The sequence below is a fragment of the Leucopleurus acutus genome (genome assembly GCF_964270905.1).
Source record: "Leucopleurus acutus genome assembly, chromosome: 3".
In the NCBI taxonomy this organism is placed as follows: Eukaryota; Metazoa; Chordata; class Mammalia; order Artiodactyla; family Delphinidae; genus Leucopleurus; species Leucopleurus acutus.
The window spans coordinates 15,384,573-15,412,079 of NC_139145.1; the positions used below are offsets into that span (position 1 = coordinate 15,384,573).

At 48.2% G+C, this 27,507-nt stretch overlaps 1 protein-coding gene across 2 annotated transcripts; it reads right to left on the reverse strand.

Annotated features, from left to right (window-relative positions):
- Window positions 1-14,534: 14,534 nt before the first annotated feature.
- Window positions 14,535-25,626, reverse strand: SH3BP5L (SH3 binding domain protein 5 like). Of its 2 annotated transcripts, none has more exons than XM_082836690.1 (7): window positions 25,553-25,626; window positions 24,493-25,107; window positions 19,385-19,447; window positions 19,087-19,215; window positions 17,433-17,594; window positions 15,790-15,963; window positions 14,535-15,223 (listed from the first exon to the last, which is right to left on the reverse strand). In XM_082836690.1, the coding sequence occupies exons 2-7, from the start codon at window positions 24,673-24,675 to the stop codon at window positions 14,777-14,779; spliced, it is 1,158 nt and encodes a 385-aa protein (XP_082692816.1). In that variant the 5' UTR covers window positions 24,676-25,107; window positions 25,553-25,626; the 3' UTR covers window positions 14,535-14,776. The 2 variants fall into 2 exon arrangements, with proteins under 2 accessions (XP_082692816.1, XP_082692817.1); XM_082836691.1 differs by having other exon boundaries at window positions 25,563-25,613.
- Window positions 25,627-27,507: the final 1,881 nt, after the last annotated feature.

Genomic DNA, 27,507 nt, shown 5'->3' on the forward strand with positions numbered 1-27,507 from the left:
TGCATTATCCATCTCTTCTCGCATGATGTCTACCTTTTGCACTAGAGCCCTTAATGTGTTAATAATAGTTATTTTAAATTCTCTGATAATTTCAACATATGAGTCTGGTCTGATGCTTATTTTGTCCCTTTAGACTGTTTTTTTCTTTTTTTGCCTTTTTGCATGATATGTAACATTTTGTAGAAATCTTAAAATGTTTTATCCAGTAATAGGAACTGAGGTAAATCCTTTAGTATGAGGACTTGAATTAACCTGACTAGGATTTGAGCTTTGGAGTTGGGCTTTGTTTAATGCATTCTAAATTTATAGATACTAGAGGCTTCAAATTCCACTAGTTTCTTTGTTTTTGTGACCTTTATTACTTTGGGCTTGCCTAAGTATTCCTCCTCAGAGACAGGCTTTGTCTTGTAGCTCTTTTAACTGTAATTCACGAATAGTATATTGGAGCACATTGGTGTGGTAGCAAGGTGTGGGGAGGAGGAGCATTCTATAATCTTCCAATTAAATTTTAATCTTTTAGTGAGCCTGTGACCTTCACAAATGTTTCTTCTTTTATAGCTTCAAAACCCTCCCTCCTTAGGTGAGATAGGAAAACTAGAAAGGGCTGGGGTTGGAAAAATGCCCTTCCCCTGGTGGAATAAGCTCTGGTAATGTGTTTTCCCTGGATACTAGTCTATTATGTAGAATGCCCTGCGCAAACCTCTTGGGATTTCTGGAGGTGAAGCCCGCAAGAGTAAGGGGTCCCCTGAGATTGTGGCTCCAGGAGTTTCTCAATCTCACATTGATCCACACTCAAACTCAGGCAATTCATCAAAAATACCATATAAGTGTTTCTACCAGGTTATGGCTCCAGTGCCTTCCAGGTTAACAGATCTTGGCTATGTCCTCTGATTTGCCTGTCTCTCCAGATTTGGGGTTGGCAATTTTCTCTGAAACTCAGTTCTCTGATGAGTCCAAGAAAAGTCATTGATTTTCAGTTTGTCCAGCTTTTTCTTGGTGTATGGATAGGACTGTAAGAACTCCAAGTTCTCTACATGTCTGAGTTGAAATTAGAAGTCTTCTAGGATAGGGATCTTAATAATAGTATATTGCTATATATTCGAGAAATTGGGGTTTTTTTTTTTAGTTATTTAATGAATCAATATGGTTCTAAGAATTTTATTAATATATCAGTTTATTTTGAAACATTTTAGGCTTCTTCTAAATCAAAATATAATTTCTAGAGGAACAAACCTCTGATATGTATTTTCTTTCTTTTTTTAAAAAAATATTTATTTATTTAGCTGTACCAGGTCTTAGTTTCAGTATGTGGAATCTGTGTTGCCACATGAGGGATCTTCGTTGCAGCATGAGGGATCTAGTTCCATGACCAGGGATTGAACCCGGGCACCCTGCATTGGGAGCATGGAGTCTTAACCACTGGACCACCAGGGAAGTCTCTCTGATATGTATTTTCTCCAACATCACTAAGGAATTAACTCAATTCTGACACGATCTACCTGAAGATAGCACCAGGTCCCACAGGTTAAGGGCTCAGTCCTACAAAACTGCCCCCACCTCCTTTTCAGACACCAATCCTAAGTCCAAGTTGTCACCCATGCTTTTGACCTATCAGCTATAGATGGGTTTCCATGGCCCCTCCTTGGGCTTGATTAATGTGCTAGAGTAGCTCACAGAACACATAAATATTTTACTTACTGGATTAGAAAAGGATATAACTCAGGAAATGCCAATGGAAGAGATGCATAGGGCAAGGTATGTGGGAAGGGGTGCAGGCTTCCATGCTCTTTGGAATCTCCATTCTCCCCAAAATTCCACATGTTCACCAACGTGGAAGCTCTCCAAACATTGTTTGGTTTTTATGGAGGATTCTTTACATAGACATGGTTTGCCACTGATGATTGAACTCAATCAATCTCTAGTCCCTCTCTTCTCCTAGAAGACTCGGGGTGGGGGTGGACTAAAAGTTCCAACTCTTTAATCACATGGCTGGTTCCCCTGGCAACCGGCCCCCAGCCTTGAGTTACCTAGAGGCTTTCCAAAAGTCACCTCATCAATATAATGAAAGACACGTTTATAGTTCTTATCATTTAGGAAATTCCAAGAGTTTTAGGGGCTCTGTGCCAGGAACAGGAGGAAGACCAATGTATATCTATATATTTTATAAATCACAATACCACAAAAGCCAAAATCAATATGTTGACTGAAAAAAATGCACAACCTAAAAGCTGAGAATTATGATTTATTTGGCAGACTTACTGAGGACTTTAAGCCCCAGATATAGCCTCTCAGACAGCTCTGAGGAACTGTTCCAAAGAGGTAAGGAAAGAGCCAGGATATATAGGAGTTTTTGCTGAAAAAAAAAAAAAAATGTAGTCAGACATCAAAATATTACTGCTAATTACAAAAAACAGACATCTCAAGTTAATGATTTTACTGCTTTTCTGTATATGGGAAGATGCAAAAGTCTGTGCTCATTGAAATTATTCCTTTGATATGCACCTTAACTGTTCTGTTTTTCTCCAGTTCCCCTCAGGGTGTACCTTCAGGGCAGCTGCAGTGGCTGATGACTTTATGTCCACAACATATTTTGTTTACTGAAATGGCAGGTGACATTCTTTGTCCACAGATATATTCCCCAGGCCTGGGTCTTCTTAATAACATAAACCATGTAGTATGGTGCACAGCTAGGTGGAAGCTCCTTGCTAGCAGGAATTTTGTTGCATGCATTGCAATAGGGCTCTGGAAAGGACTTAAGGCCTCACTCTTCCAAGTGTGACACAGACACTCTGGCCCCAGACCCACTAAGTCAGAATCTGTATTGTCAACAAAAACTTAATCAGTCTACGAAAGAAATGGAAAGTTTTATTTGAGCCGAATTGAGGATTATAACCTAGGAACAGCATCTCAGAAAGCTCTGAGAACTGCTCTGCCCAACAGAAGTCAAAGCACATTTATATAAGTTTTTTGAGACAGAGGGCTGTATATCAAATGACGTATTATCGACAGTTTACACAATCTAAATCTGCAAGTATGAAGTAGTGGGTCATGTGACCCCTTACAAAATCAAGAAGGTGGTTTATCTTTTAAGCAGTTGTCTTGTTGATGCTAGGAGAATGTTGCTCTTTAGGGTTGAGCAGGTACTTCTGCCAATGGGAGAGGTTTGGTTGATGCATAACGCAGATACACAATGCACAGAGAGAGGAGAGAAGAGGCCAAAGGGCAGAGAAAATTTGTTGTTTAAATTTTTCTTGTCTTGCCATAAAATACTGTGGAAAATTTTTTTCCACAGTGTGTTAATAACGCCCCCACTTGATCCGTGGAAATGACAACCTCAGAGACACAGACCACACTAAAGCCACTTAACATCCCCAGTGCAATGTTTGGACCCTGAAGACCACCCACTGTAAATGGGGCATTTATGAGGTAATTGGGGAAGCTTTAATTTGGCCTAATAGATAAAACCAAGAAATTATAATGACACTGTGCTTATGCTCCAAAGGCCCTATTTTTCAGAAATGCATTATGAAAATAGAAAGAGCAAAGCCAAGCTTCTGCCACCTCCCCTGATAATGTTCAAGGCTACTGTTTTTTCCTACAGTTAAAAAAAACAGGCCTAAAATGGAGTCACTTGTGCTAAGCCCACATCACCAAACCATGGCTTAATACCTAACCTAATTGCAGTTTCAACCTTCCCCAGGAATGTAGTCTTAACCAGTCAGTTTGGAATTTTCTGATCAGCACCAAAGAGGTGATCTGCCACACACACCCTTTCCATCTCCAAAAGGAAGACGTAATCTGCTCTTTCCTTATCACTTCCCCCTTCTGTCTATAAAAACTTTCCATTTTGTACGGCTCCTTGGAGCTCCATTCTTTTTAAATTTTGTAATGTTTTTTAAAATATATTTCATTGAAGTATAGTTGATTTACAATGTGTTAGTTTCTGGCATACGGCAAAGTGATTCAATTATATATATATATTTATCATATATATATAATATATATTATATATAATATATATATGATAGTTTGCATCTGCTAATCCAAAACTCCCAATCCATCCCTTCCCCAACCCCCTCCCCCTTGGCAACCATAAGTCTGTTCTGTTCTATGTCTATGAGTCTGTTTCTGCTTTGTAGATAAGTTCATTTGTGTCATGATTCCACACATAAGTGATATATGGTATTTGTCTTTCTTTTTCTGACTTACTTCACTTAGTATGATAATCTCTAGGTTGCTGCAAATGACATTATTTCATTCTTTTTTATGGCTGAGTAGTATTCCATTGTGTGTGTGTGTGTGTGTGTGTGTGTGTGTATACATATATATATATATATATATATGTATATATATATATACACACACACATCTTTATCCATTCATCTGTCAGTGGACACTTAGGTTGCTTCCATGTCTTGGCTATTGTAAATACAGCTGCTATGAACATTGTGGTGCATGTATCTTTTTGAATTATAGTTTTGTCTGGGTATATGCCCAGGAGTGGGATTGCTGGATGAGATGGCAACTCTATTTTTAGTTTTTTGAGGAACCTCCATACTTTTTTCCAAAGTGGCTGCACCAATTCCCATTCCCACCAACAGTGTAGGAGGATTCCCTTTTCTCCACACCCTCTCCAGCATTTATGATTTGTAGACTTTTTAATGATGGCCATTTTGACTGGTGTGAGGTGGTACCTCATCGTAGTTTTGATTTGCATTTCTCTAATAATTAGTGATGTTGAACATCTTTTCATGTGCCTATTGGCCATCTGTATGTCTTCTTGGAGAAATGTCTGTTTAGGTGTTCTGCCCATTTTTTGACTGGGTTGTTTTTTTTTTGTTATTGAGTTATGTGAGCTGTTTGTATATTTTGGAAATTAAGCCCTTGCCAGTCTCACTGTTTGCAAATATTTTCTCCCAGCCTGTAGGTTGTCTTTTCCTTTTGTTTATGGTGTCCTTTGCTATGCAAAAGCTTATGTTTTATTACGTCCCATTTATTTCTTTTTGCTTTTATTTCTATCGCCTTGGAAGTAGTGATAGAAGTTTCCTTAGACTGACCTAAGAAAACATTGCTACGATTGATGTCAGAGAATGTTTTGCCTATGTTCTCTTCTAGGAGTTTCATGGCATCATGTCTTATATTTAAGTCTTTAACCCATTTTGAGTTTATTTTTGTGTATGGTGAGAGGGTGTGTTCAAACGTCATTGATTTACATGTCGCTGTCCAGCTTTCCCAACACCACTTGCTGAAGAGACTGTCTTTTCTCCATTGCGTATTCTTGCTTTCTTTGTCAAAGATTAATTGTCCATAGATGTGCGGGTTTATTTCTGGGCTCTCTGTTCTGTTCCACTGTTCCATATGTCTGTTTTTGTGCCAGTACCACACTGTTTTGATTACTGTAGCTTTGTAGTATTGTCTGGAATCTGGGAGGGTTATGCTTCCTGCTTTGTTCTTTTTCTTTAGGATTGCTTTGGCAATTCTGGGTCTTTTATGGTTCCATGTAAATTTTAGGATTATTTGTTCCAGTTCTGTGAAAAATGTCATGGGTAATTTGATAGGGATAGCATTAAAGTTGTAGATTGCTTTAGGTAGTATGGCCATTTTAACAATATTAGTTCTTCCAATCTTGGAGCTCCTTTCTACTTGCTAGATGAGATGATGCCTGATTCATGACTTGTTCAATAAAGCCAATTAGATCTTGAAAATTTACTCGGTTTAATTTTCGTTATTTAACGCTATCTATGGCCTAAAATACCCAGAACTCCCTCTTCCAGGGCACATTGTAAATTGCACTTCCCACTCCTTTGAAGTTAGGCCAAGTAACTCACTTTGGCAAATAAAAAGTGAATGAAGTGCAAGTCTTAGGCGCCCCATATGCATTTCCCACATCCCCTATACCTGCCTATTCTCAGACTCCAGTGAGCATCAGAATCACCTGGAGGGCTTGTTAAGCAGGTCCTTGGTGCCACCCCAGAATTTCTGATCCAGTACCTCTGGAGTGGTGGGGTTAGCGTAAGGTGGTGGAGCCTGAGAATGTGCATTTATAACAAGTTTCAGGTGATGTTTATATTGCTGGTCTGAAGGATATACTTTAGGAACCAGTGTTCTAGAAGAATCTTCTCTGGGCCAGATTCTCTGGGCGATGCTTCCCTATTGAACCATGTTTAAGATGAAGGATGGGTGAGAAGCAAATATTTCTTCTGTCCTCATTGCACTGAGATTTTCATGCTCATAACTGAAAGAGTATATCCCACAAAGAAGCACAAAATTCTCAGAACCCACAAGTCCTCAAGAAAACAACAATATTTTGATTAGAGAGGCGTATTCAGCTTTGGCTGGGTTCCAGGCACACAGATCCTCACAGAATTAATGGTGCAGAGCTGCCAAGAGGTCCTTGGGCTTGTCCTAAGGCACATTCCCCTTGGTCCTCTGCTACCTGGTAATAGGATAGCTACTTCCAAGAAAGAATTCAAGAATTTCCTAGGATGGCACCCCCCTCTCCCCTATGTCTTCCATGGGCCCGGCCTATGTCTTGAATTCACTCTATTAAAAGCAAGACAACAGGCCCAAAATATAGTCACTTATGCTAAACCCCAAGGACTTAAAGTAGTTTTGGCCTCTCCCAGGAATGGACTTTTAAACCAACCAGGAATTACCTGGTCAGCACTAGTGAAGTAATCCGCCTGATAGACCTCTGCAGCCCCTAAAGGAAGGTGACCTTGTCACAACCAGTCCATTTTTTGCTAATATGTCCTCCTTGTTCCTGCTCCCTTCTGCTTATAAAAGTCTTTCATTTGTACAGCTCCTTGGAGCTCCTTTCCATCTGCTACATGGGATGACGTCTGAATCATGATTCATGAATGATGATTCATGAATCATTGAATAAGGTCTTTAAAATTTACTCAGTTGAATTTTGCTTTTTAACAACTCACAGGATCTGGTTTTCTATTACTGATATCAAACACTTTTGGAGCCAATGGAGGGTGGTGCACGTCTAAGACAAGATTTATCAGTAATTTCCCTGACGTCAGAGCCACAAACCTCTGGCCAGCAGACGGCTACAGAAGGTAGGCAGCGCCAGGAATGGTCCCACCCCTATGAACCTTAAGACAGGTCAAGATAAGGGAGGGCTATAAATCTGACTTGGCTCGATTAATATCCAGGCACCTCTAAGCACCAACTTTGCTACTAGCTCAGTCACCTGGGGGTGATTTCCTCTTTTTTTTTTTTTGCAGTACTCGGGCCTCTCACTGTTGTGGCCTCTCCCGCTGCGGAGCACAGGTTCCCGACGCGCAGGCTCAGCGGCCATGACTCACGGGCCCACCCGCTCCGCGGAACGTGGGATCTTCCCGCACCGGGGCACGAACCCGCGTCCCCTGCATCGGTAGGTGGACTCTCAACCACTGCGCCACCAGGGAAGCCCGATTTCCTCTTCTTATCCTTGTGGTCCCTCCCCCAGCTGAGTGCACACAACTATCTTTACATCTCTCTTACTCTCTTCTACTACACTTCTTTCACTTTCTCCAATTCCTGTGATTTCTCTAGTTGCAGTGTTTCCTCTTATCCCTTTCCATGTATGTGTCCAGATCAATTATCCTGTCTTTCAGATTCTGCCTTTTTGCCTGTCACATACTCTCTGGATGTGTCTTTAAAATAGATTTAAAAAAAAATAATTCAATTCAGAGCAAAAGCGAATAGTATACCTAAGATGGCTGGTTAACTAAATACCTGGCTGCATTTTTTTTTCTCTTTTTAACCCTGAGTTTGGTTTTTTTGGTTCTGTGAAGACATAACTTTCCTCTAAGGCCTCACGACTTTCTTGTTATTGACAGGTCCCTTCCTACTGGGTAGCCACAGTCCCTCTGCTAAGTGCAACTGTTTGAGAGAGAAGCAATAGCTTGTGATTCAAGGCTTTGGAAATCCTGTGCAACATGGAAACAGAGGTTGGGTAAGGATCAGCTGGAGGAAGGCCAAATGGGAGGAGAGTGGGAATTCACACTCCCACCCTGGGGTGCAGGGGCAGGTGGGATCCTGGCCTCTCTCTCTGAGGAGAGTGTGAGGCTGAAACCACAGCGGCAACACTGAGGTTAGAAGGAGGAGAGAGAGGTGATGTTAAGTGAGGGCCTCTCATTCTCCCCTAAATAGCAGCAGGCCCTAAGAGCCTCCTGCCAGGAAGCCCTTCATGCCAGGAGCTTCCACTACTCCCTCACTCCTCCCCCAGTCCCCCCAACACTTGTAAGAATTCCTGCATCACCTCTGGAGAAGGCATGACTGAAATTCCCTCCTGTTGGATGTGGAGAGGACCCGTCCCTTCTGCATGTTATCATGGAAATCATAAGGAGAGGGGAAAAGGAACATGGTGGCACACAAGGCATGTGAGATGAAGCAGCAACTAAGGAAGGGTTTGTCTTCTTTTGCCAAACTCCATGGCCTTGATCTTCATTCCAGCCTAGATCAAAATGTTCCTCTGTCCTAAATGGGAAAGAAACTCATTTTGCCACCACCTCTTCCCAGCTATGCTGATGAATAAGCTGGTATATCCCTGCTGTGTCGTGACCACCACCTGCCTGCCATCAGGAGGGAGAAACCACTGCCCAGCATTCCAAATTCCTTGACCACAGTGGACAGTCATCACCTCATGCCCAAAGCAGTAATGTCCAGCAGCCCTCCACTGCCTCTGGGCTGGGCCCTAATCAACCCTAGCCTTGGTGTGCTCATGCTCTGACCCCAAACACATCCACTATCTCACATTCTCCACCAAAACACCTGACAGGCCCCAACCTCCTCCACTGGCCATATAATTTTAGTTTTAGATAACATTCAGAGGTTATCTACCCAGTTCAGCCCCACTTCTTGCAGACTGGAACACCAAAGCCCAGAGGAGCTGAGTGGCTCATCCAATGTGCACACAACCCCCTTGTGGCAGAGGCAGGTCAATGACAGCCCTCTGGATAGTGTGGTCAGTGCGTTTCAGTCCTGAGTTACATCTGTCCCCTTTCACACTCAAGTGTACTTTTTTTTTTTTTTTTTGGCCGCGCAGCTTGCAAGATCTTAGTTCCCCAACCAAGAATCAAACCTATACCCCCTGCAGTGGAAGCTCAGAGTCCTAACCACTGGACCACCAGGGAATTCCCTCAAGTGTCCCACTTTAGACCATACATGCATACATGACATAGAGTCACTGTATTAAGTGACATATAGTCACAATGTCTATTGTACCATGTTAGGTGTTGAGTAAGATGGAGTCAGGGAAGACCCCAAGGGTGACATTGGGCCAGCCCCACAATAAGTCAAATGAGCCTTGGGGAACTTGGGTGGTAGGATTAATTCAGACCTGGCTGGAGAGCTGGGGAAACAGAAAGGCCTTTGGTCAAAATTCCACATGAGCTGGGCCTCAAGCCACAGGCAGAAGTCTAACAGGTTAAGCAGGGGGGAAACTTGTGTCAAGAGTAGCACAAGTGAAAGCAAGTCTGTGGGCAGATGTTTGGTGGAGAGTGCCACATGCCAGGCCCTGAGAACACCGAGATCGGGCAGACACAGGCTTTGGCTAGAAGAACTCATGCCAGATTTCAGAAGAGTGAAGCATGGGGACAGGAGGACTTGGAGGTGGGGGTCACGGGGGGCGGGGGCAGGAGAGGAACTGGGATTCCTGCTACCACCTCTCTAGCTTAAGGCCAGGGTCCGGTTCAGAGCTTCAGAGAGTATCCCCAGCTCAAATAACCTCCCAGAGCCCTCTTGATCGCGTCCCTCTTTAGTTATCTATTTTTTTACTGCCCGGCATCACCCATTAGCTATGTGCACCCCCGTGCTCCTTACCTGGACATCCCACCCACGGTATTATATTTTCTGGTCTTCCTAGCAAGCCCTACCACGGTGTTTTGCAATCTGAAAGATCCTGGTAAATATTTCTTAATAAACCACACATACTTTCGCCAGCCAGTGAAATGGTCCCCTGGTGTCCTTCGTTCAGGCTATGGCACAGGGTGGTAGTCTGGGGCTCAGGAGTGGTGGTAGGGAGAAGCCAATGGGATTTCCCAAGAGGGGAAAATGGAAGGAGGGTGAGGAAGGGAAAGGGATAGGATACTAGCGAGGACAATAAAGAAGGTGAGCTCTGAAGAGACAGGGCACACCACAGGCACAGAACATCTGGTCTCAAATGACACCAGCCCCAGCAGACCTGGCCCAGCTTTCACACAGCTGATGGTTCCAGTGACATGCAGGGAGGCAAGAAGCCCGTCTGTGTCGGGACAGACAGGGTTCAACTCTGGAGTATGGACCCTAACCCGTACCCCACCACGCTCCCAGGCCCTGCTGCCCAGCGTCCAAGAGGTGAACCTCGTAGTCCTGCAGGACTAACACAGTAAAGCCCACAGAGCTGGAGACCCAGATCTCACTTCGCCTGCTTTCTGGTGGTTGCTGCCCCCTGCCGACAGAGCAGGACCATGACAGCACTAGAAGCCCATCTCCCCTCCATGCACAAGGCAGAGTAAGGAAGACTTCCAAAATCATATCCAAAGAGGGAAACCCAGCCCTCAGTGAGGTCTAAAAACAGCCTCCTTGTTTAGCACAAGATGGGACGAGGCCTCCTTTCATGAACTTCACTGCATTCTGAAGCTTCAGAGAACTGCTAACATGCATCATTGTGGCTATCAACCTGGCATTGTGCTAAGCACATGTAGATTTTCTCATCATACAGGTCATAAAATTGAAGCATAGAGAAATTTGGGAACTCCCCACTTGGAGACATGGAGTTCCTAGGACTGTGGATACAGATCTTATCTCCTAACTGCAGTACTAACAAAGTACAGATCTTCCTAGATTTACAATGGGGGTACATCCTGACAAACCCATTGTAAGTTGAAAATACCCTAAGTCAAAAATGCACTTAGGGGACTTCCCTGGTGGTCCAGTGGCTACAACTCCGTGCTCCCAATGCAGGGGGCCTGGGTTCAATCCCTGGTCACAGAACTAGATCCCACCTGCTGCAACTAAGAATTCACATTCCGCAACTAAAGATCCTGCAAGCCGCAACAAAGATCCCGTGTGCCACAACTAAGACCCAGCGTGTCTATATAAATATTTTTTTTAAATGCACTTAATACACCTAACCTACTGAACATCATAGCTTCGCCTAAACTACCTTAAATGTGCTCAGAACACTTACATTAACCTACTGTTGGGCAAAAACATCTAACACAAAGCTTGTTTTATAATAAAGTGTTGAATATCTCACATAGTTTATTGAATACTGTACTGAAAACTGAAAAACAGAATGGCTGTATGAGTATAGAATGGTTCTAAGTGCATCAGTCGTTTACCCTCATGATCGTGTGGCTGACTGGGAGCTACAGCTTGCTGTCGCTGCTCAGCATCGTGAGTATTGTACCTCATACCACTAGCCAAGGAAAAGATCAAAATTCAAAATGTGAAGTACGGTTTCTACTGAATGTGTACTGCTTTCTCATCATTGTAAAGTCAAAACATCAAGTCAAACTATCATAGGTCAGGGACAACCTATAATCTGGTATAGATTTGGATCGGGGCAGGGAGAAGGGAGATGCAAAAGCGTTTTCTGAGCATCTATTAGGTGCTGGGCGTGAGCTGGGTGCCAGGGAGACTGAGGCCCAGCTGCTCACTTGAGGGGGACATAGCTCAAAAGAAGTCATTACCACTAGGACATATGACATGGGGAGAAGAGACTCCACATCCCCCATAACTTGACCATCTCTTGCTTACTTTAAAATTCCTTGACCATCCTGTTATTTCTCAGCTCCCCTTCCCAGTAAAACTTCCTAAGAGCTGACTACACACACTCCCTCTACTTTCTCACCTCTAGCTCCTGTGAGGGGCTTCACTCAAGGGCTGAAGAGTTTAGACTCTAGAGTCCAACTGCCTCCATTACCTCCTACAAGGCTAAGGGCAGAATGGGCACCCCTACTATGCCTGTATTCTTAGCTGGAAAAAAGCAACTGTGGTGCTACCTACCCCATCATATTGTTATGGGTACTAAATGGATCGATGCATATGCCTGGCATGTGAGATACACTGGGTGAGTGCAATCCACTATTGTTACGATAGGGCTAGGGGGCACATTTGCCATGGTTAGCCATTAGCGCCAACCCTCATGTTCTCTCTCCACTATTGCCTTTTCTGGTAGGTGATTCTGCATGGAGAAACTGGGTGGGCACAGCCTGCCCTTCTTTTCTAGGGTTCCTTTGCACCAGGAGCCTTACAGGTTCCACATTGCCACAGACTGGGTAGGGAAGTATGACCCTGGGGAATCATCTCAGAAAGCCCACTTGCCCAAGGACACAGACCACACATACAGTCACAGCAGCTTTTCCAGTGATAAAGGAAGTATTTTGGCACCCATGTGCCTTATCACACTTTGCTTATTTCTCAACTAATAAGCCAGGTCAGGAAAGGCAGTCTCACACCTGGACAGTCTGGTCAAAGGGTACAAAGGCTCCTAATGGCCCATCTACCACCTGAGGTCACCAGGGTCACTCTTCTGCCCTCCTGTCCCTTCAACTCCTGGCCTTCACCTTGCCCCTTTTCCCACCAGGTTTCCAGTGGGTCTCCCCCTCCTCCTCCCTGGCACCACCTTCTCCATCCCTTAGCTGACTCCCTCCTCACCTGGCTATAAATATAGGTGCACCCCTGGTGAGGTTTGGTCGAGAGCCTTCACTCTCCACTTCCTCAGCTCCTGAAGTTCTCATCTCTTCCCCAACCTGATTCCACCAGATGTTTCACAGGCAGTGGGTCCAAATGTATTCAAACCCCTCCTGACCCACCAACAGGTCAAGCCCTGACTTGGGAGTCACCTTTTATCTATGTTAAATTTTAATTTCAGATAGATGACAAACAACTTAGTATCTAAGTATGTCCTTAACACTGCAGGGGCCAAAAACATCGTTTATCTGGAATTCAAGTTTAGCTGGGCATCCTGTGTATTTGCTAAATCCCACAACGCCACTTGTCCCTCCCCTTTCTTCACGCTCACATCCAGGATTGGCACCATCATCTTGTCTGCACCACCAGTGGCTGACAACACCCACTCCACCCTGCAGAGCCCTCCTTGGCGGGTAAGCTGGAAGGGTAGGGGGTTGCAGGGCCCCACCGACTTGGTGCGCATTCACCCCAGCCCTGTGGCCATAAGCCTTCCCCCCTCTCATTGCCTGGGTTTGATCCATCTCAACCTTCACCTCCCAAGAGACCTCTGACTACCCCATCAAAAGAGCATCCCGCTTCACCCTGTTCCTTCCCACTCTCCATCCTCACCCCTTTCTCCTCTTCCCTCCCTGAAAGGGACAATAAACATTACTGTTACATAAACTATTTTATTTAAATAAAATCAGGGGCAGACCCTTTTCCCCCATACACACAGGCACATGCATGCACGCACGCACGCCCACGTCCTCCCCCTTCTTCCCTCCCCCCATGGCCACCTCAAACCTGGCAGTTCTCATCATGACCAAACTGCCTCAACCCTGGGACAGGGAGACATCTTCTATTCGAAGGCCTGCTCCTCCCCCAGTCAACGGCAGCAGCACACAGGCCTAGGCACAAGTTCTCCTGTCCAGAGTCCAGCTCTCAGCCCTCCTGGGGTGGGACAGGAGGATTGGTGCTCCCAAGGCACCTAGATCCAGTGTGGCTTCCCTACCTTTCCCCCGCCCCACGCAGCACAGGAGTACCACCCGACACCTGAAGCAGCTCCCTATGGAGGGCGGGTTCCCTCACCCCAGGCCAAACCTTCCCCATATCAGTGGAGGCTCTGCAGCTAAACCTGAGCACCCCCCAAGGGATCATGGACTAGGTACTGTTTGGTTTGGGGAAGAGCGAGGGAGAGCAATTGAGCACCAAGTTCCCCAACTCTACCCTGCAGGAGGATGCTGAGATTTGGTTCAGCATCCTCTACCCAGAAAAAGTAAATTAACCTAACTCCACAGCAGGAATGGCAAGGCCTTCAGCCATCAGGACCTCACTACATCTCCATCCCCCAACATGGACTCACTAGCACCTTGGCAATGTTAAGGACCCAGCCAAGCTGGGGAAACACCACACACACGGGAGTCTGTTTGGAGTTGGTGGTGCCCGCTTTATCAATGATGAGATTGGGTTTCACCTTCCCTGACACCAGTATCCCTCAAGTCCTGCTTTGAGGCACACATAGCAAAGTGGCTTAGGTCATGAGGAGGGAGCACTAAAGGGATGGGTGGTGTCTTCCAGAGTCCCACAGTCCCACAGTGCATCTTACATGTTACACACAGGCAGGCTGGGACAGAGGACTGGGGCGCTGGGCTGCTAGGAGGGCTCGGCAGCATCCCTGCCACTCGGGACCAGTCGGGAGATGGGTAGGTGGGAGGGGCACCCGTCCATTCACTCAACCTTGGGGGGGCCAAGATGCCAGGACCCAGGTCCAGCACCCACCTTCTCTGATGGTGTCCCTGTGCCTTCTAGACAAATTTCCCTGAGGGGAAAAACCAGACAGATGGAAGAAGTCAAAAAGAGGGCAGCAAACAGTATCAGACTGTGAGGGGCCAGCAGGCGGAAGGGAGATGTGAGAGCCAAAGACAAGCCTTCTGAAAGGGTAAGGCAAAGAGAGCTGCCACCTGTCGGGGGCAGGGCAGGGTGAGGAAGACAGGACAGACTCAAGACACAGCCAACCTGACCTCTCTGGGGGAAGCGAGGGCCCGAGGAGAGGGAGCTAGGAGCCTGGAGGGCCCTCCATGGGCCAGTGGTGGTTAAGACTGCACCAGCCACCCTGAGCACAGGGCTACAGGCTGATACTGCGCTGGTGGCGGCCGTTACGACCCCCACTCCGGGGACCCAGCTCCTGGCCATCCAGACTGGCGTGGTCCGAGAGGCCCCGCAGGTGCTCCACGGAGTCGCACTTCTGCAGGTCTGAAGCCACAGTGCGCAGGCTCAGCAGGCTCAGCGTGTCCGTGTCGGGGGCAGGGCCAGGCCCCAGGCTGACACCCTCTTCCAGCCCCCCGCCCTCGGCCCCCTCGATGATCCCGCTGTCCCCATCCTCGCCACCATCAGGCCCGGCCTCGGCCCCCACTGGGGAAGAGCGCAGCTGGCCCGGGGGGTGAGGGAGCTGGCCCCGGCGCCGCGCATGAATCTGCTCGCTGATCTGCTCCAGGTTGCGCAGGGCGACTGAGTAGCGGGTCTTGGCCTGGGCTACCTGCTGCTCCAGCTCTGTCACCTTGGCCTTGTGCTCCTGCAGAGGGAGAGTCAGAGTCAGGTGACCCTCTGGGCAACTATCCGAAGCCCCTGGAGCTGCCAAGTCCTGTCAGGCCCACTCAGCATTCTGCGCTGGGGTCTCCCGTCCCAGGCCCTCGGCTCTGCTCACCACCAACCACTAATCTGCAGTGCTCCACCCAGCCTCTCTCCACTCCTCCTCCTCCTGGGGTCCTCCTTCCCCAGCAACCTTCCCTGCTCCTGCCTGACCTTCCGGGGCCTTCCTCCCAGGTCTTCATTCCCACCCGCTCTTCCCCCTCTCCCCATTGTTCCCTTTCCCTATCTGGCCGATTCCTTTGCCCCATTCTCCCCGGTCTCCCCCAATTCTCACCTTTTCTCCTTCACCTCCCTTCTCTGCCAGCACTCACTCCCTAACCCCACCTCCCACTCCTGCGGGGTCATTCTGAGCACACCTGTTCCTCTGCACTGGCCTGGTGGATGGCCCAGAAAAGCAGATTGGTGTCCCCTCTACCTGCCCTCCCTTTCTATGCCTGCCCCCTCCCCCATCCTCCGTCCACTCACCCTCCCCCTCTCCCACTCAGCTACCTCCAGGATCTGGCTGAACTGGGCCTTGAGCTCGAAGTAGGGGCGGCTCTTGCCAATGGCCCGCCGGAGGGTCTTCTGCAGGGCCTGAACCCGAGCCTCAGCCTGCTGGCACAGCCGCGTCACCCGCTGGTGTTCCCGCTCACCACGAAGCCGCTCCTCCTCGGCCTCATTCACCTGGCCCAGGTGGGATGGAGGGCACACATCACTGAACTCGGTCCCACCCTCCTGCCCCTATAGCCTGCTCAGGCTGCCACTCCAAATGTTACCCTGGGGGAGATCCCCCACTGCAGAGCCTGGAGAGAGCACTGAGCTCCCAAGACACAAAAGAGAACAGTGAGTCCTTGTACCTGCCTATTGTTACCTGTACCAACCGCATCTCAGGTTCGTTGCTACCAAGAGGTGCCGGGGCCCTCTGGACCACTTGTGAGCGTGTAGGGAATGTCCACCTGTGAGCACATCTGCCACAGCCATGGTCCTCAGAGAGCGCTCAGTGCTGGGGGCTAGGGCTGGGGGAAGGGAGGAGCCTCACTGTGGGGAGCCACAGCTCTGCATTGAGTTCTCCAGGTTTCTGTGCCTGAGCAGGTAGCAGGCAAGGGCTCCAGCCACCTCATCTACCAGGACCAAGGGGCTGACCCCGCCTACACACAGTTTCAACAACCCCTCCTCCAGTATCATGCTCTCCTCTGTGTGAGTTCCAGAGTGGAAGCGGAGCTCCTGCTCTGCGTGAGGCCATGGGCCTGGACTAAGGAGCACACAAAGAACCTCAAGACATGACTACTCCTCAGGAGCTGACACGTACTGCTACAGACTAAATGTTTCTACCCCCCCAAAATTCTTATTTTGAAATCCTAACCCTGAAGGTGGGCCCTCTGAGAGATGATTAGGTCAAGAGGTGGGAGCTCTCACAAATGGAATTAGTTTCCTTATAAAAGAGGACTTGGAGAGCTCCCTAGCCCCTTCGGCCATGTGAGAACACAGTGAAAAGACAGCTGGCCATCTGGGAACCAGGAAGCAGGCCCGCTGCAGACACCAAATCTGCCTATGCCTTGATCTTGAACTTCCTAGCCTCCAGAACTGTGAAAAATAAACATCTGTTGTTTAAACCACCCAGTCTGTTATTTTATTGTAACAGCCCTAATAGACTAAGACACTTGCCCTTTACAAGGTGAAGGTGGCAGACTAGAGCTGATGCCAGGGATCCTCCCACTCCCTGGTAGCCATAGAGTAGCTTGGAAATAATACACAAATCGTACTTCAAAAACCAAGGTACACTGGCAGAGCTCAAAAGCAAGAAAGGGAGAACATTCAGCAAATAGAAGCAAGGGGTCACAGCTAAACATAACAAAAGAGTGTTGAATCCAGAGCAATCAGCAGGAATGAACTATTTGGGTTAGTCCCACATCTGGAGGCAAAGGTTCAAGAAGAACCCAGAAAGACATTCTAAGTCAGAAGGAAGTGTATATGGGATACACTGGAGGCCAAACAGGGCAGAGAGCAAGGACCAGATTTTGCCTGAAACAGAATCAAAACGGAGGGAAGTCTGGAGTGGAGGAGAGAAAGGATTAAGGAAGGTGACAGGATGCAGGGAAAGGAAAGAAGTACAGGAACTGGCAGGAGGGACCTGCTGGCACTGCCTGGCTCACCTTGCAGGTGGCGTGGTTGAGCATCTCCTGCCACGTGGGGTCCAGCCGGTTCTTGTCAGCCATGACGCCCTGCTCAGCCACAAACACCATCTCCCGGGCAGCGTTGTGCATGCTCACAGCCCGCTCATACCGCAGTGCTGCCTTCTGTGTCTCCTGCTGGGCCTGGAAGGAAAGGACCATCAGGATAGGGAGCCTCAAAGGACCCCTGGCTGCCCATGGAGACCCGCCCTGGGCAAGGACAAGAGAAGGAGGAAGGCCCACTGCAATGTTGGCTTCACTTCCCAAACTGCACTAAGAATAAATGCTGAGGAAGTAAAATTCTATGAAGAATATGTTGCAAGGATATAGCTCAGAGAAGAAATATATGTAGAAAAAGAAGGATACTGCCAGTGGAGGGTGAGTGTGTAAAATCCAGCGCTCTTGAAGGCTGCTGGCCTTTTGCCCTAGGGAGAACAAAGAAAAATCCACTACCTTTAGTTGGAAGGTGGTTAGTTGATGGTTGAGACCATCAACTCCAGCCCAGCAGGTAAACTGAATGAAATAACCAGACAAGTGCTTGGAGATATCATCACAACCATATTTACCAAACAAAAAACTGGAAACAAACCTAAGTTTTCAGTTACAGAGAACTGGTTGAACGAGTAACAGTACATCTAATATAAAGAAATATTAAGAAGCCCTTAAAAATAATGGCAAGTATGGGTATTTCTTGACATGGAAACATGTCCTAATATAATAAAGGAATAAAAATTGTACATATGTGATCCCATATTGGCAGGATATATACAAAAAAAAAAATTTAAGCAATTATTTGTGCTATATTAATCACGTTTTTTATTTTCTATGTTTTATGATGCTTTGATATCTTGGAGGCCTTGCTGGCTCTCCTAGGGCTGGCTAATTCCTACAGACACACTCCTAGGAATGTGAGCACACTTTTCATATGCAAATCAACCAATCCAAAGCCCATCTATCACACAGCAAGCCAGTATTTCCTCTGCCCTAAATCACTGAAGGGCCAGGACCAGAAAACTAGAGACCACCCCTATAGCCCAGAACGTGCCTCAATTATTCAAACTAGCCAATCTTAAATTGGCTCAAAGTTGCCTACGCTGCCCTACCCATTCCTTCCCATAAAAACCACAATAAAGGCTCTACAATAAAAGCTCTAAGCCAAGCTTTCCCCTCACATTTTCTGCCTCCTCACCCACTCAGGTACTTCCCCATGTAGCCCTGCATGATGTGGCAGGTCCTTTTCTCTTAGGAACTGTTAAGTCATAAATTCTTCTTTGAAGGCAGCTGTCTCTGTGTGTCACCTTACCATACTTGACTAAACAAATCCCAGGTACAAAAATCATGAAACATGCACATGGTTGGATTTGGGGAAATATCGGTTTTCTTCTCCTACCTTGTTTTATAGTTACAGGTTACAATTACAGCCTTCCAATAGTGAGCCCACATTATTTGTGCAAAGAAAAATTTAAAAAGAAGGAAATGGGTAATGGGGTGGAGGAGCAAACAAAGAAAAGAGAGACATGAACCAAGGGGAACAGAAGAGGAAAAGAATGGTGATCTATCTCACACCCCATACAGAGATAGAAGAGTACAGGGCCAGGCTCTGCATGCGGCCCCTACCTCAGAATGTGGGTCATACCTCCTTAGCCAGCCGCCGAGCCTCATAGTAGGGCCGGGCCTTCTCGATGCAGCTCCCCAAGTGGGAGCCCTGCGTGTTGAGCTTCCTTGCTGACTCCTGCAGGATCCTCCGGTAGGTGGTCCTGGCTTCCTGGCAAAAGGATAGGGACATGGGCAGAGGGAGGCATGCGTGTGGGTCCCAGCCCCTCTTGTTTTCCATACATGCCTCTTCCCCTGCCACTGTACTGAAAGAGGAGGGAAAATGATGAAAACACCTTTGGAACCAGCCCAGGAGCGTGTGGAAAAGGAGCAACACTCACATCCAGCTGCAGCTCCACCTGGTTGATCTCCTCACTGGCCTGGTTCAGATGCTCCAGCTCCTCCTGCCAGAGAGGGGCAGAAAGTTAGAGCAGTGGAAGTAAGCAGCCTCACATGAACCAGGCAGGGCAGGAGCACAGTACACAGAGGGAAAGCCCAGCCAACCAGGGAAGTGAAGAAATGCAGCAGGAGGTCATTGTCAAATGCCTCCTGTCAGAGACAGAATAATATATAGCCTCCTGTAATCCTCACAATTCCACCTCTAAACCCCCATTTTAAAGATGAGAAAATTGAGGTTCAGAGTATGGAAAACTCCTATGCACACAGCAAAGTGGCAACAAGCCTGTGCTCTCTCCATCAGACTGCACCACCTCCTCCTCGTACTCCAGCCAGGAGTCTCCTTCAGAGCTAACGGTCTCTGTCCCAGAAGAACAAACCCGCTGGGCCATTCACTCAGCATACTTTTACTACACACTTAACACAGTTCAGTACCATGAGACCTGAGGATTCAGAACACAAAGAGGTGGCAGCTCCAGCCCAATAAGTAAGCAACAGGCCCTCAGTGGTGTGAGGAGCCACGTGAGGGGTGGGCATGGTAGGGGCTGGGAATCAAAAGGAGAGCAGGTGCCCAGGGAAGGCAGATTATTGGGTGAGAAGCCAGAGGGGCTGTGGCACAGGGACAGGATACTAGGGCTTCTCCCAATGGCAGGGGGAACCCCTCAGAGACTAATGCCACCTGGTGGTCTAGGAAGGCAGAGATGGGCAATGTAGGGAAAGCTTGGAGGGGCCAGGGAGACAAAAGTGGAGGCTGTCTGTAGTTCTCCAGGTGGGAGAGGAGAGGGCAGACCCAAGGGAAATATAGGATGCAAAATCATTAGGGCTTCGTGGACAATTAAGGTCAAGATTAGAGAAGAATGCATGGTTCAAGAGGCCTCTAGGCCTGCTTGGGCAGTGGTGACAGGACCCCAGGTAGATCCTGTGGGAGGGAGGGAGAGAGAGGCTCAGGAAGAAGTCACCAGACACGCTGGCTTGAATGCCTCACTGGTCCCAGGGCTGGCAAAAGAAGCAAGCCACCCAGGCCTTTCAGTGGCAGAGAGCAGGGAGGGTGCTGGCCTTGAGTATCCTCCCCTCCCCTTGGTCAAGTTCCTGGGGTCCAGTGAGCCAATGACACTCCTGAGGAGGAGCAATACCCAGAGAGATGCCTGATGCTCGGCTACAGGATCCTCCTCCAGGAGCCCTGTAGCCCCTGGACAGGCCAGCAGTAGCCAGCATGGTGTCTGCTTACTGCCCATGGCCCAGACACAACCTGCACTTGGTAGTGAGTGACGCTGCCATCACTGCTCTCACACCTCATTTGGCCCTTCCAACAACCCAGTGTGTGATCCCCCTTTAGTCCATTTCTATACCCCATCTCAAGCCCTAAAAAATTTGAGTCAGCAAGTAAGAATCTAAGAAACCAAGTTGTGTGCTCTAATTACAGTATAAGGTAGAACACAAAGAAAGAAACATATACCAAATCCAGGAATGTGAAAGGCTCTGGCTATTGGCCCACAGAAGCAGGCATGTCTTTCTATACAGAAACTCATATCCACGAAGCACCTCCAGCAATTTAAAAAAAGGCCTCCTGTTGACTCTGAGGTCTGCCCCGCGGAGTCACAAAGCTCTTTCTAGCAGGACAAAGAGACTGGGGAGCAGAGCAGGCTGGAGGGCAAGGTGGGCAAGGGGGTGGGGGATGGGGGCAGCCCGGCTGAGGCAGACCCAGGGCAAAGCAGAGCAGGAAGCCAACAAGCAGCCAGGGCTCTGTTTTGGGCCGTTGGCAACACATTCCATTTGGCCTGCCCCACCAGGGGACTCCTGGCACCCGGCTGAAATGGAATTCAAGGAGGATGAAGTCTGAGTCAGCGTACGTCATCCATCAGCGAGCCTGCAGCCAGCAGGGAGGGCGGCCTCCTCAGAGCACACCGGGCGCATTCCAACGATGCCAGGCCACTGAGTCAAAGGCACGGGCGCTTGGGCTACAGATGTTCCTGCCCAACTTGTGCAAGCCATTAAAACACTCAAGCCCAAAATGGAGTATAATCTCATAAACTGTGAATCACTATGTTGTACACCTGGAACTTACATAAGATTATAAATCAACTATATCTCAATTAAAAAGAAAAACACTCAAGCCCACAGTCATCAGCAGGGCCAGGGTGATACCTGACCCAAAGACTCAGAAATAAGGTAAAAATGACTGCCCAGAGAAAGCTAAACCGACACGTCAGACGACGCAGAGATTGCAGAGTCACTCTGAGGAGAAGCAGGTGAGTGCACACATCTACTTACCTGAGGAAAGAATGTGCCATCATAAAGGGGGCTGAGAAAAGTCATAAGAGAGGAGACCCAGGCCCATCCTAGTACAACCCTCCTTTATTCCTTCCTGCCACTGGGACTCTGTCTCTCTCAGAAAGCTGAGGACCAGCCTGGAGGCCTCAGAGAAGTATGCTGAGGTCAAGACACAGAGACACATCCAGTGGACTTCCCTGGGGGGCAGCACACTCCACGCAGGCCTAGAGCTGGCCTCTACCTGGCTTCCCTCCAACTTCCAGAAGGATCCCACCAGACAAGGAGGCACAAGCTGCCTGCCTGCCAAGACTCCCCACCCCCCACATCAGAAAGAACCTTGCCCTAAGGGACCATTTCTGGTAGTTGAGAAAATACCTGAATAGGGTCTCCACCTTTGGGATATCCTTGGATCAGTGGACTCTCACAGGCCACAATTAGAAGCACTTCTCGCCCCACCCAGAAGGAGAATTCACATATCTGGGCACAGCTCAGGAATGGGTGCTTTTAAAGTTCCCTGGTAGGCTCTGATGGACTGAATGCACTGATCCATTCAAAGTGCTGAAATATAGTATCAGGATAACATGATCTTGTACACTGTCAACACTAAAAAGAAACTCAAAAGACACATACCCCAATGTCTTTCTCATCCAGAAGAGCCCAAACCCAGAAGGTCTGAATGCCACCGGCCTCCTCCATGAAAGGTACCCCTCACACCAAGCTGCCTCTCCCACATGGCAAGAAGATGCTGAATGCCTGCTGAGGTCAGAGCACGGGCCCAGCTTCATCAGCGAGGGAGGCCTCTACAACATGACCTTGCCTCCCTACGTAGCCCACAACATTCCACAATGTGCCCTCCAGTTTAGCAAGAGAGACTAAGGTCTGCCTGCCCCTCTTGCTCCAGTAACACTGCAAGCTCACTGAAGGTGAGGTGACTCTTACTGCTGCTCAGTAGTCTCCAACCCTCACAGAGCTCATACAACAGAACCGTCTGTGATGATGGAAATGTTCTACATCTGCAACTGCCAACAGCACCTGGGGAACTGCATTTTTAATTTTTATTTATTCCTAGTTGATTTAAGTATCCACAAGCAACTAGTGGCTACTTTACTGGACAGCACAACATGAAAGCTGCCTTTTCATACTACCACCTTTGCCTGTGTAGGCAATGGAAAAATACACAGGAGCGACTGAGCAAAGAAACTGCGGTGGATTCTCCTCTGGAAGGGGGCAAGGAATGTTGCAGAGGGGTGTATGAAGGACGACAACCAGGCCCTCCTCCCTGACAAACAGACAGAGGTCTCTTTCTCAAAGCACAACCTATGAACTTTCATCAAAGACAGGCAAAAAAAAAAAAAAAAAAAAAAAGACAGGCAAAAGAGTTTGTGAAAGAAAAGAATCATAGCACTATGTCAGAGCAGAGCAGAAATGAGTTGAGCAAATCGGCTAGACCAACCCTTCACTTTACAGATGAAGAAACTGAGGCTTGGAAAGGTTACATAACTTACGTGAAAATCACAAATCATCCGGCCAGAGGCTGCTTGAATCTCAGCCCAATGCTTTTTTCACAACTTGTTTCCTCAGCGGACAACAAATCTATAAAGAACTAGCAGGAGAAATTGAGCTGTTCTCAATACAGTGCCCATGAAACACAGCAGAAATAAATTACTAACTCATGTCAGTAAACAAATGGCTCATTACTGCTCCACTATAAGCACAGACACGGTTTCTCCACACACATCCTGGGAAACCCCACCAAGAGAGAGCAGGAAAGATGCTAGGACGAGCTTTGAAATCTCCGTGACTCACTGAAGTAATCTAATAAAGGTTTGTTGACAGAGAAGCCCAGGAATGAGAGCCCCGGGATGCTCTTGCTCACCTACAGAGGCGTGAGTCACCTCCACATCAGAATCCTGGAGATGCTACCATACCAAATGGCAGACTCAGGCCCCAAACACACAGGAGCACCCTGGCCCTCACCTGTCCAAACAGCTTCTCCAGGAAGCCCTTCCCTGCCACTGCCCAGAAACACTGAGATCCAGCCTCATTTGGCCATGCATCTACTACACATGGCGCCTGTCCTCCTCCCCCACTGCTCTGAGGTCTCCTTCACAAAGTTCTGCCCTTCTACCAAGTAGCCTGTAAATGCTCCAAGGCAACAAATCAGCTCTTCCATTCATTTGACTGACCCAGCATCCTCAGAGCCAGAAATCTGTATTATTAAGGACTGACCACAATTGATACAACGTTCTGAACACATCAGATTTCCTTACAGGCCTAAGCCTGATGCCACCTTTGTAAGACATGAAAGGTCTCACCTCTCACAAATATGAATGTCCCTGGGAGGCACTGATGAGAAAGCAGGAGAGAGGAAAAGATTCAAAACTGCCTCCCGATCTCAAAGCCATCTTCTCTCACATCCCACTCATGCTACATCTCTGAGCCAACAGCCCCTTTGCTTATTTGGGAAAGAAACAACAGTTCTACTCTCTACTGACCTAAAGTGTGCTTCCTGCATCTATTGCCAATTTGTCACTTCACTTCATCAGTGAAGCCTTCAGCAACACACCCCAGGCACCCAGGCCGGGCCTTTCTCTGTACTCACACCGCACACAACTCTTTTCACGCTTGTCACACTATACTGCAATGATTTGTTGACAAACTTGTTTTCCTTTCCTGCCCGTGCACTGGGAAAAGAGTAAGTCTAACCCCTCATTAATCTGACAGCTCTTCAGAAAAGCTGGAATCTAATCTCCCTATCTCTCCCCCAGCTCAGTCTTCTGACCTGTATTCTAGGATCCAGTTCTTCTTCTTCTCTTGGGGACAATTTGGCTTCACTGCTGTTGCTTCCACCTCCTCCAGGCTCCTCTGCAACTGGGCTCCGTGGGACTTCATCCTCTACAACCTCAGGCCGAAGCTCCCCCTGTGGGGTCTCCCGTCCCCCTGGAACCTGCCTGAGTTCAGCCATGCTGATGGGGAGAGGGCACAGCCCTATACAAAAAAGAGGACTGACATGCTGGGACCAGGGCCCCAGCTTGGGGCTTCCTGGGCTCTGGCTGGCAAGAAGAAGGGTTTCTCTTCTCAAAGGGTGGAAAAAGAGGGCACAGGAAGAACCTCACACTCGGTTAGAGGCCGAGATTCAAGTTGCCGGTGGGGTCCCAAGAGCTATAGCCTTGTATGTGCAAAAGTCCTTCCCTCCCCGTCACGGGGAGTCCACCAGAAGAGACCCGGAGCAACAGCTCCGAGGCAGGAGGCAAAGGGGGCCTGGATCCTGGGCCGAGGCCTGCGAGGAGGAGCACCATTCGGGAGGGCGGAGGCAGGCGCCTCCAGGCTGTGGTGGCAACTGGAGAGAAGGCTGGGCCTGAGCAGAGGCTGCTGGATGAGAGTCTCTGGGGAGTTGCTGGGGAAACAAAGGCCAAGTACATGGTCAGCATTCGAACGTCGGCCACCAGCCCCTTCCAACCCCTCAGCCTCCGAAGAACCCGGCCCCCTTCCTCCCACACCCCCACATTCCGACCAACCCCCTCAACTTCTTTCCCGCGTTCCAGGCTCTCGGCCCCAGCCCCTCCCCCACCAGCGCCTTCCAGACTTCCCTCCGCACTCTCATCCTCTCCACCGTCTCCTCCAACCCTCCCCGCTTCTGTTCTGGCCGCCCCATTCCACCCCCACCCAGCTTTGCAAATCACCTTGTAACCCCCAGCCCCACCCCACCTCCTCTTCTCTCTCTAACCCTGTGGACTATCCGAGCCTCCCATCTCCAACCCCGCTCTTCCTAAATCCCAAGGACCCTAGCCCCAGACCTCCTACGCAGCCGGGCGCAAAGGCGCCCCTCTTCTCGGCATTACCTCAGTTTACCTTCCCTTGCGCGGACCTTCTCCACTGCGAACAATCTTCCCCCGCCCTCCCGCAACAAGCCTGTCCAACCAAGTACAACAAGGCCGCGAGGAAACGGAAATACATCATCCTGTAGCAACGCCCTCCTGCCCTCTCGCCCCTCCCCCTCACGCTCGCCCGCTAACCAGGCCACATCTGGATATCCCCAGCACTCATCCCCGCCCAGCCTTCGGTTTCCGTACGAAATGGTGCCTCACGGCGCCGACGCTCACCTTAGTTGCCTCCGGCCCATCCTCCACCACTGAGAAATGACATTGAAATATGAGAGGGTTGTGCTGAGAAAAACTAGGGTGGGTAATGGAAGTCGAGAATCCCTGGTGAATAAGGAAGTGCTAGAAATAAAACGGAGATTGGACAATCGTCTCAAAGAGATTGCTGCCATCTTACTTTACGGCGCTGGGTTCTGGTTACACCCAAAGTCACTTCCGGCCTTGCCCCGGAAGTCGGAAGTGGGCTTGTGGGCTTGTGAGTTTCCGGCCGTAGCAGTCATCGTCGTTCAAGGCAGGCGTGAGCGGACTCTGCTGCTGGGACGAGGGGTAGTTTTCCAGGAATGACTGTCCTCAATCAAGTGAAGTCAGCGGTGCCCTTAGTTCGTAACGGGGTCTAAACGGCAGCTCTGATGGGTAAATCTCTCCTGCCGGCGTCCCCCCCGTGGCCCCAGCGCTGCACTTCGCCAGCCCCTTCCCGAGCCAGGCCCTGTCCCACTGAACGTCATTGCAGTGAGGTCACTGATTACCCCATGAACACTGTTTAGAAGTTTCGTTAGTCTGAACTCGGTGCTCTCATGCACGCTGCTCAAAAGCCCGCGAGGAGGAGGAGTTTGTTTACATGGCTTTGTGTATCAATGAAAGGACCTGACCTAAAGTCATCACTTCTGAGTGTCGCCAGGAGAGGCCTAAGGGGAAGGCTTCAGGATGGATGTTTTATTTTTGCAAAAGACCTAACTTCCTCTGAGGTGAACAAGTCAAATGGACTGAATTTTTCCTTCTTCCCTTTGGAACTCCTCCCTACATCCCCTTGCCCCATGAATAACCACATCAGGGAAAAAAAACAAAAAAAATTTTTTAAAGAAGTAGAGCCAAATATATTTTTTAATATATTATGATTTAAAAGATGTTTAATATATTATGATTTAAAAGATGTTTTTCAACAAAATTGGAAATTTTATTTTTTAAATTCCAGAAGTGATTTTTCTCCAGTGAATCAGCGAGACCCTGACAGTTCTAAGTAGACAGATCTGATGGATAATGATGCCTCAGACATATCACATTCCTTTTTGTTATTAAGGGGTCGTACAAAAACCATGAAAATTACATACAGAAATCAGAAACTACTTATTTGTTATCTACCAGTCTCATTAATTTTGCAAAACTGGAGTTTCACTGTAATGGTTCTATTTAACCTACCATCTTCTGTGTACCCTAACCTGAATTTTCTAAACCTTTCCTGTTCAGCACTACTACAATATCTATTATCCTTATATTTTGTCCCACAGCGTCTTTTGCCTGTGCATTCATTCCTTAGCAGGCATGAGCTTCAAGTTGTCACATATCTGTTGCATTTGGTGGGAAAACATCTTAAATACATGTAATGCCCAGACTGCTCCTAGATCACATCCTGAGGTTCAGTAGCCTCCCTGATGTCTCCACTGGCCTCCCCCAGGGTTAACTCTCACTCACCAAGAGCAAAAGTGATCTCATCATGTATAGACTGTAATATCCCCAGCGGTTTTTCTGCTGAGTTTGGATAATGTTTCAGGTAGCAAGAGGTTAGCTTCTGAGTCACCCTTGTCCTGGGTTTCCTCTTACTTCTCTGACCTGTTGGTTAATTCCTTCATACAGTGTGTTTACTGAGTGTCTGCTACATGCCAGGAACTAGCAGCATGTAACTTATAGTCTGTGGTGCT

Coding starts and splice junctions, on each gene's coding strand:
- SH3BP5L (XM_082836690.1), bottom strand. CDS start 24,675: ATGGCTGAACTCAGGCAGGTTCCAGGGGGACGGGAGACCCCACAGGGG. Junction 19,448..24,492: donor AACTGGATCCTAGAATACAG/GTCAGAAGACTG, acceptor CCTCTCTGGCAG/GAGGAGCTGGAGCATCTGAA. Junction 15,224..15,789: donor AGTTCAGCCAGATCCTGGAG/GTAGCTGAGTGG, acceptor CTCCCTCTGCAG/GAGCACAAGGCCAAGGTGAC.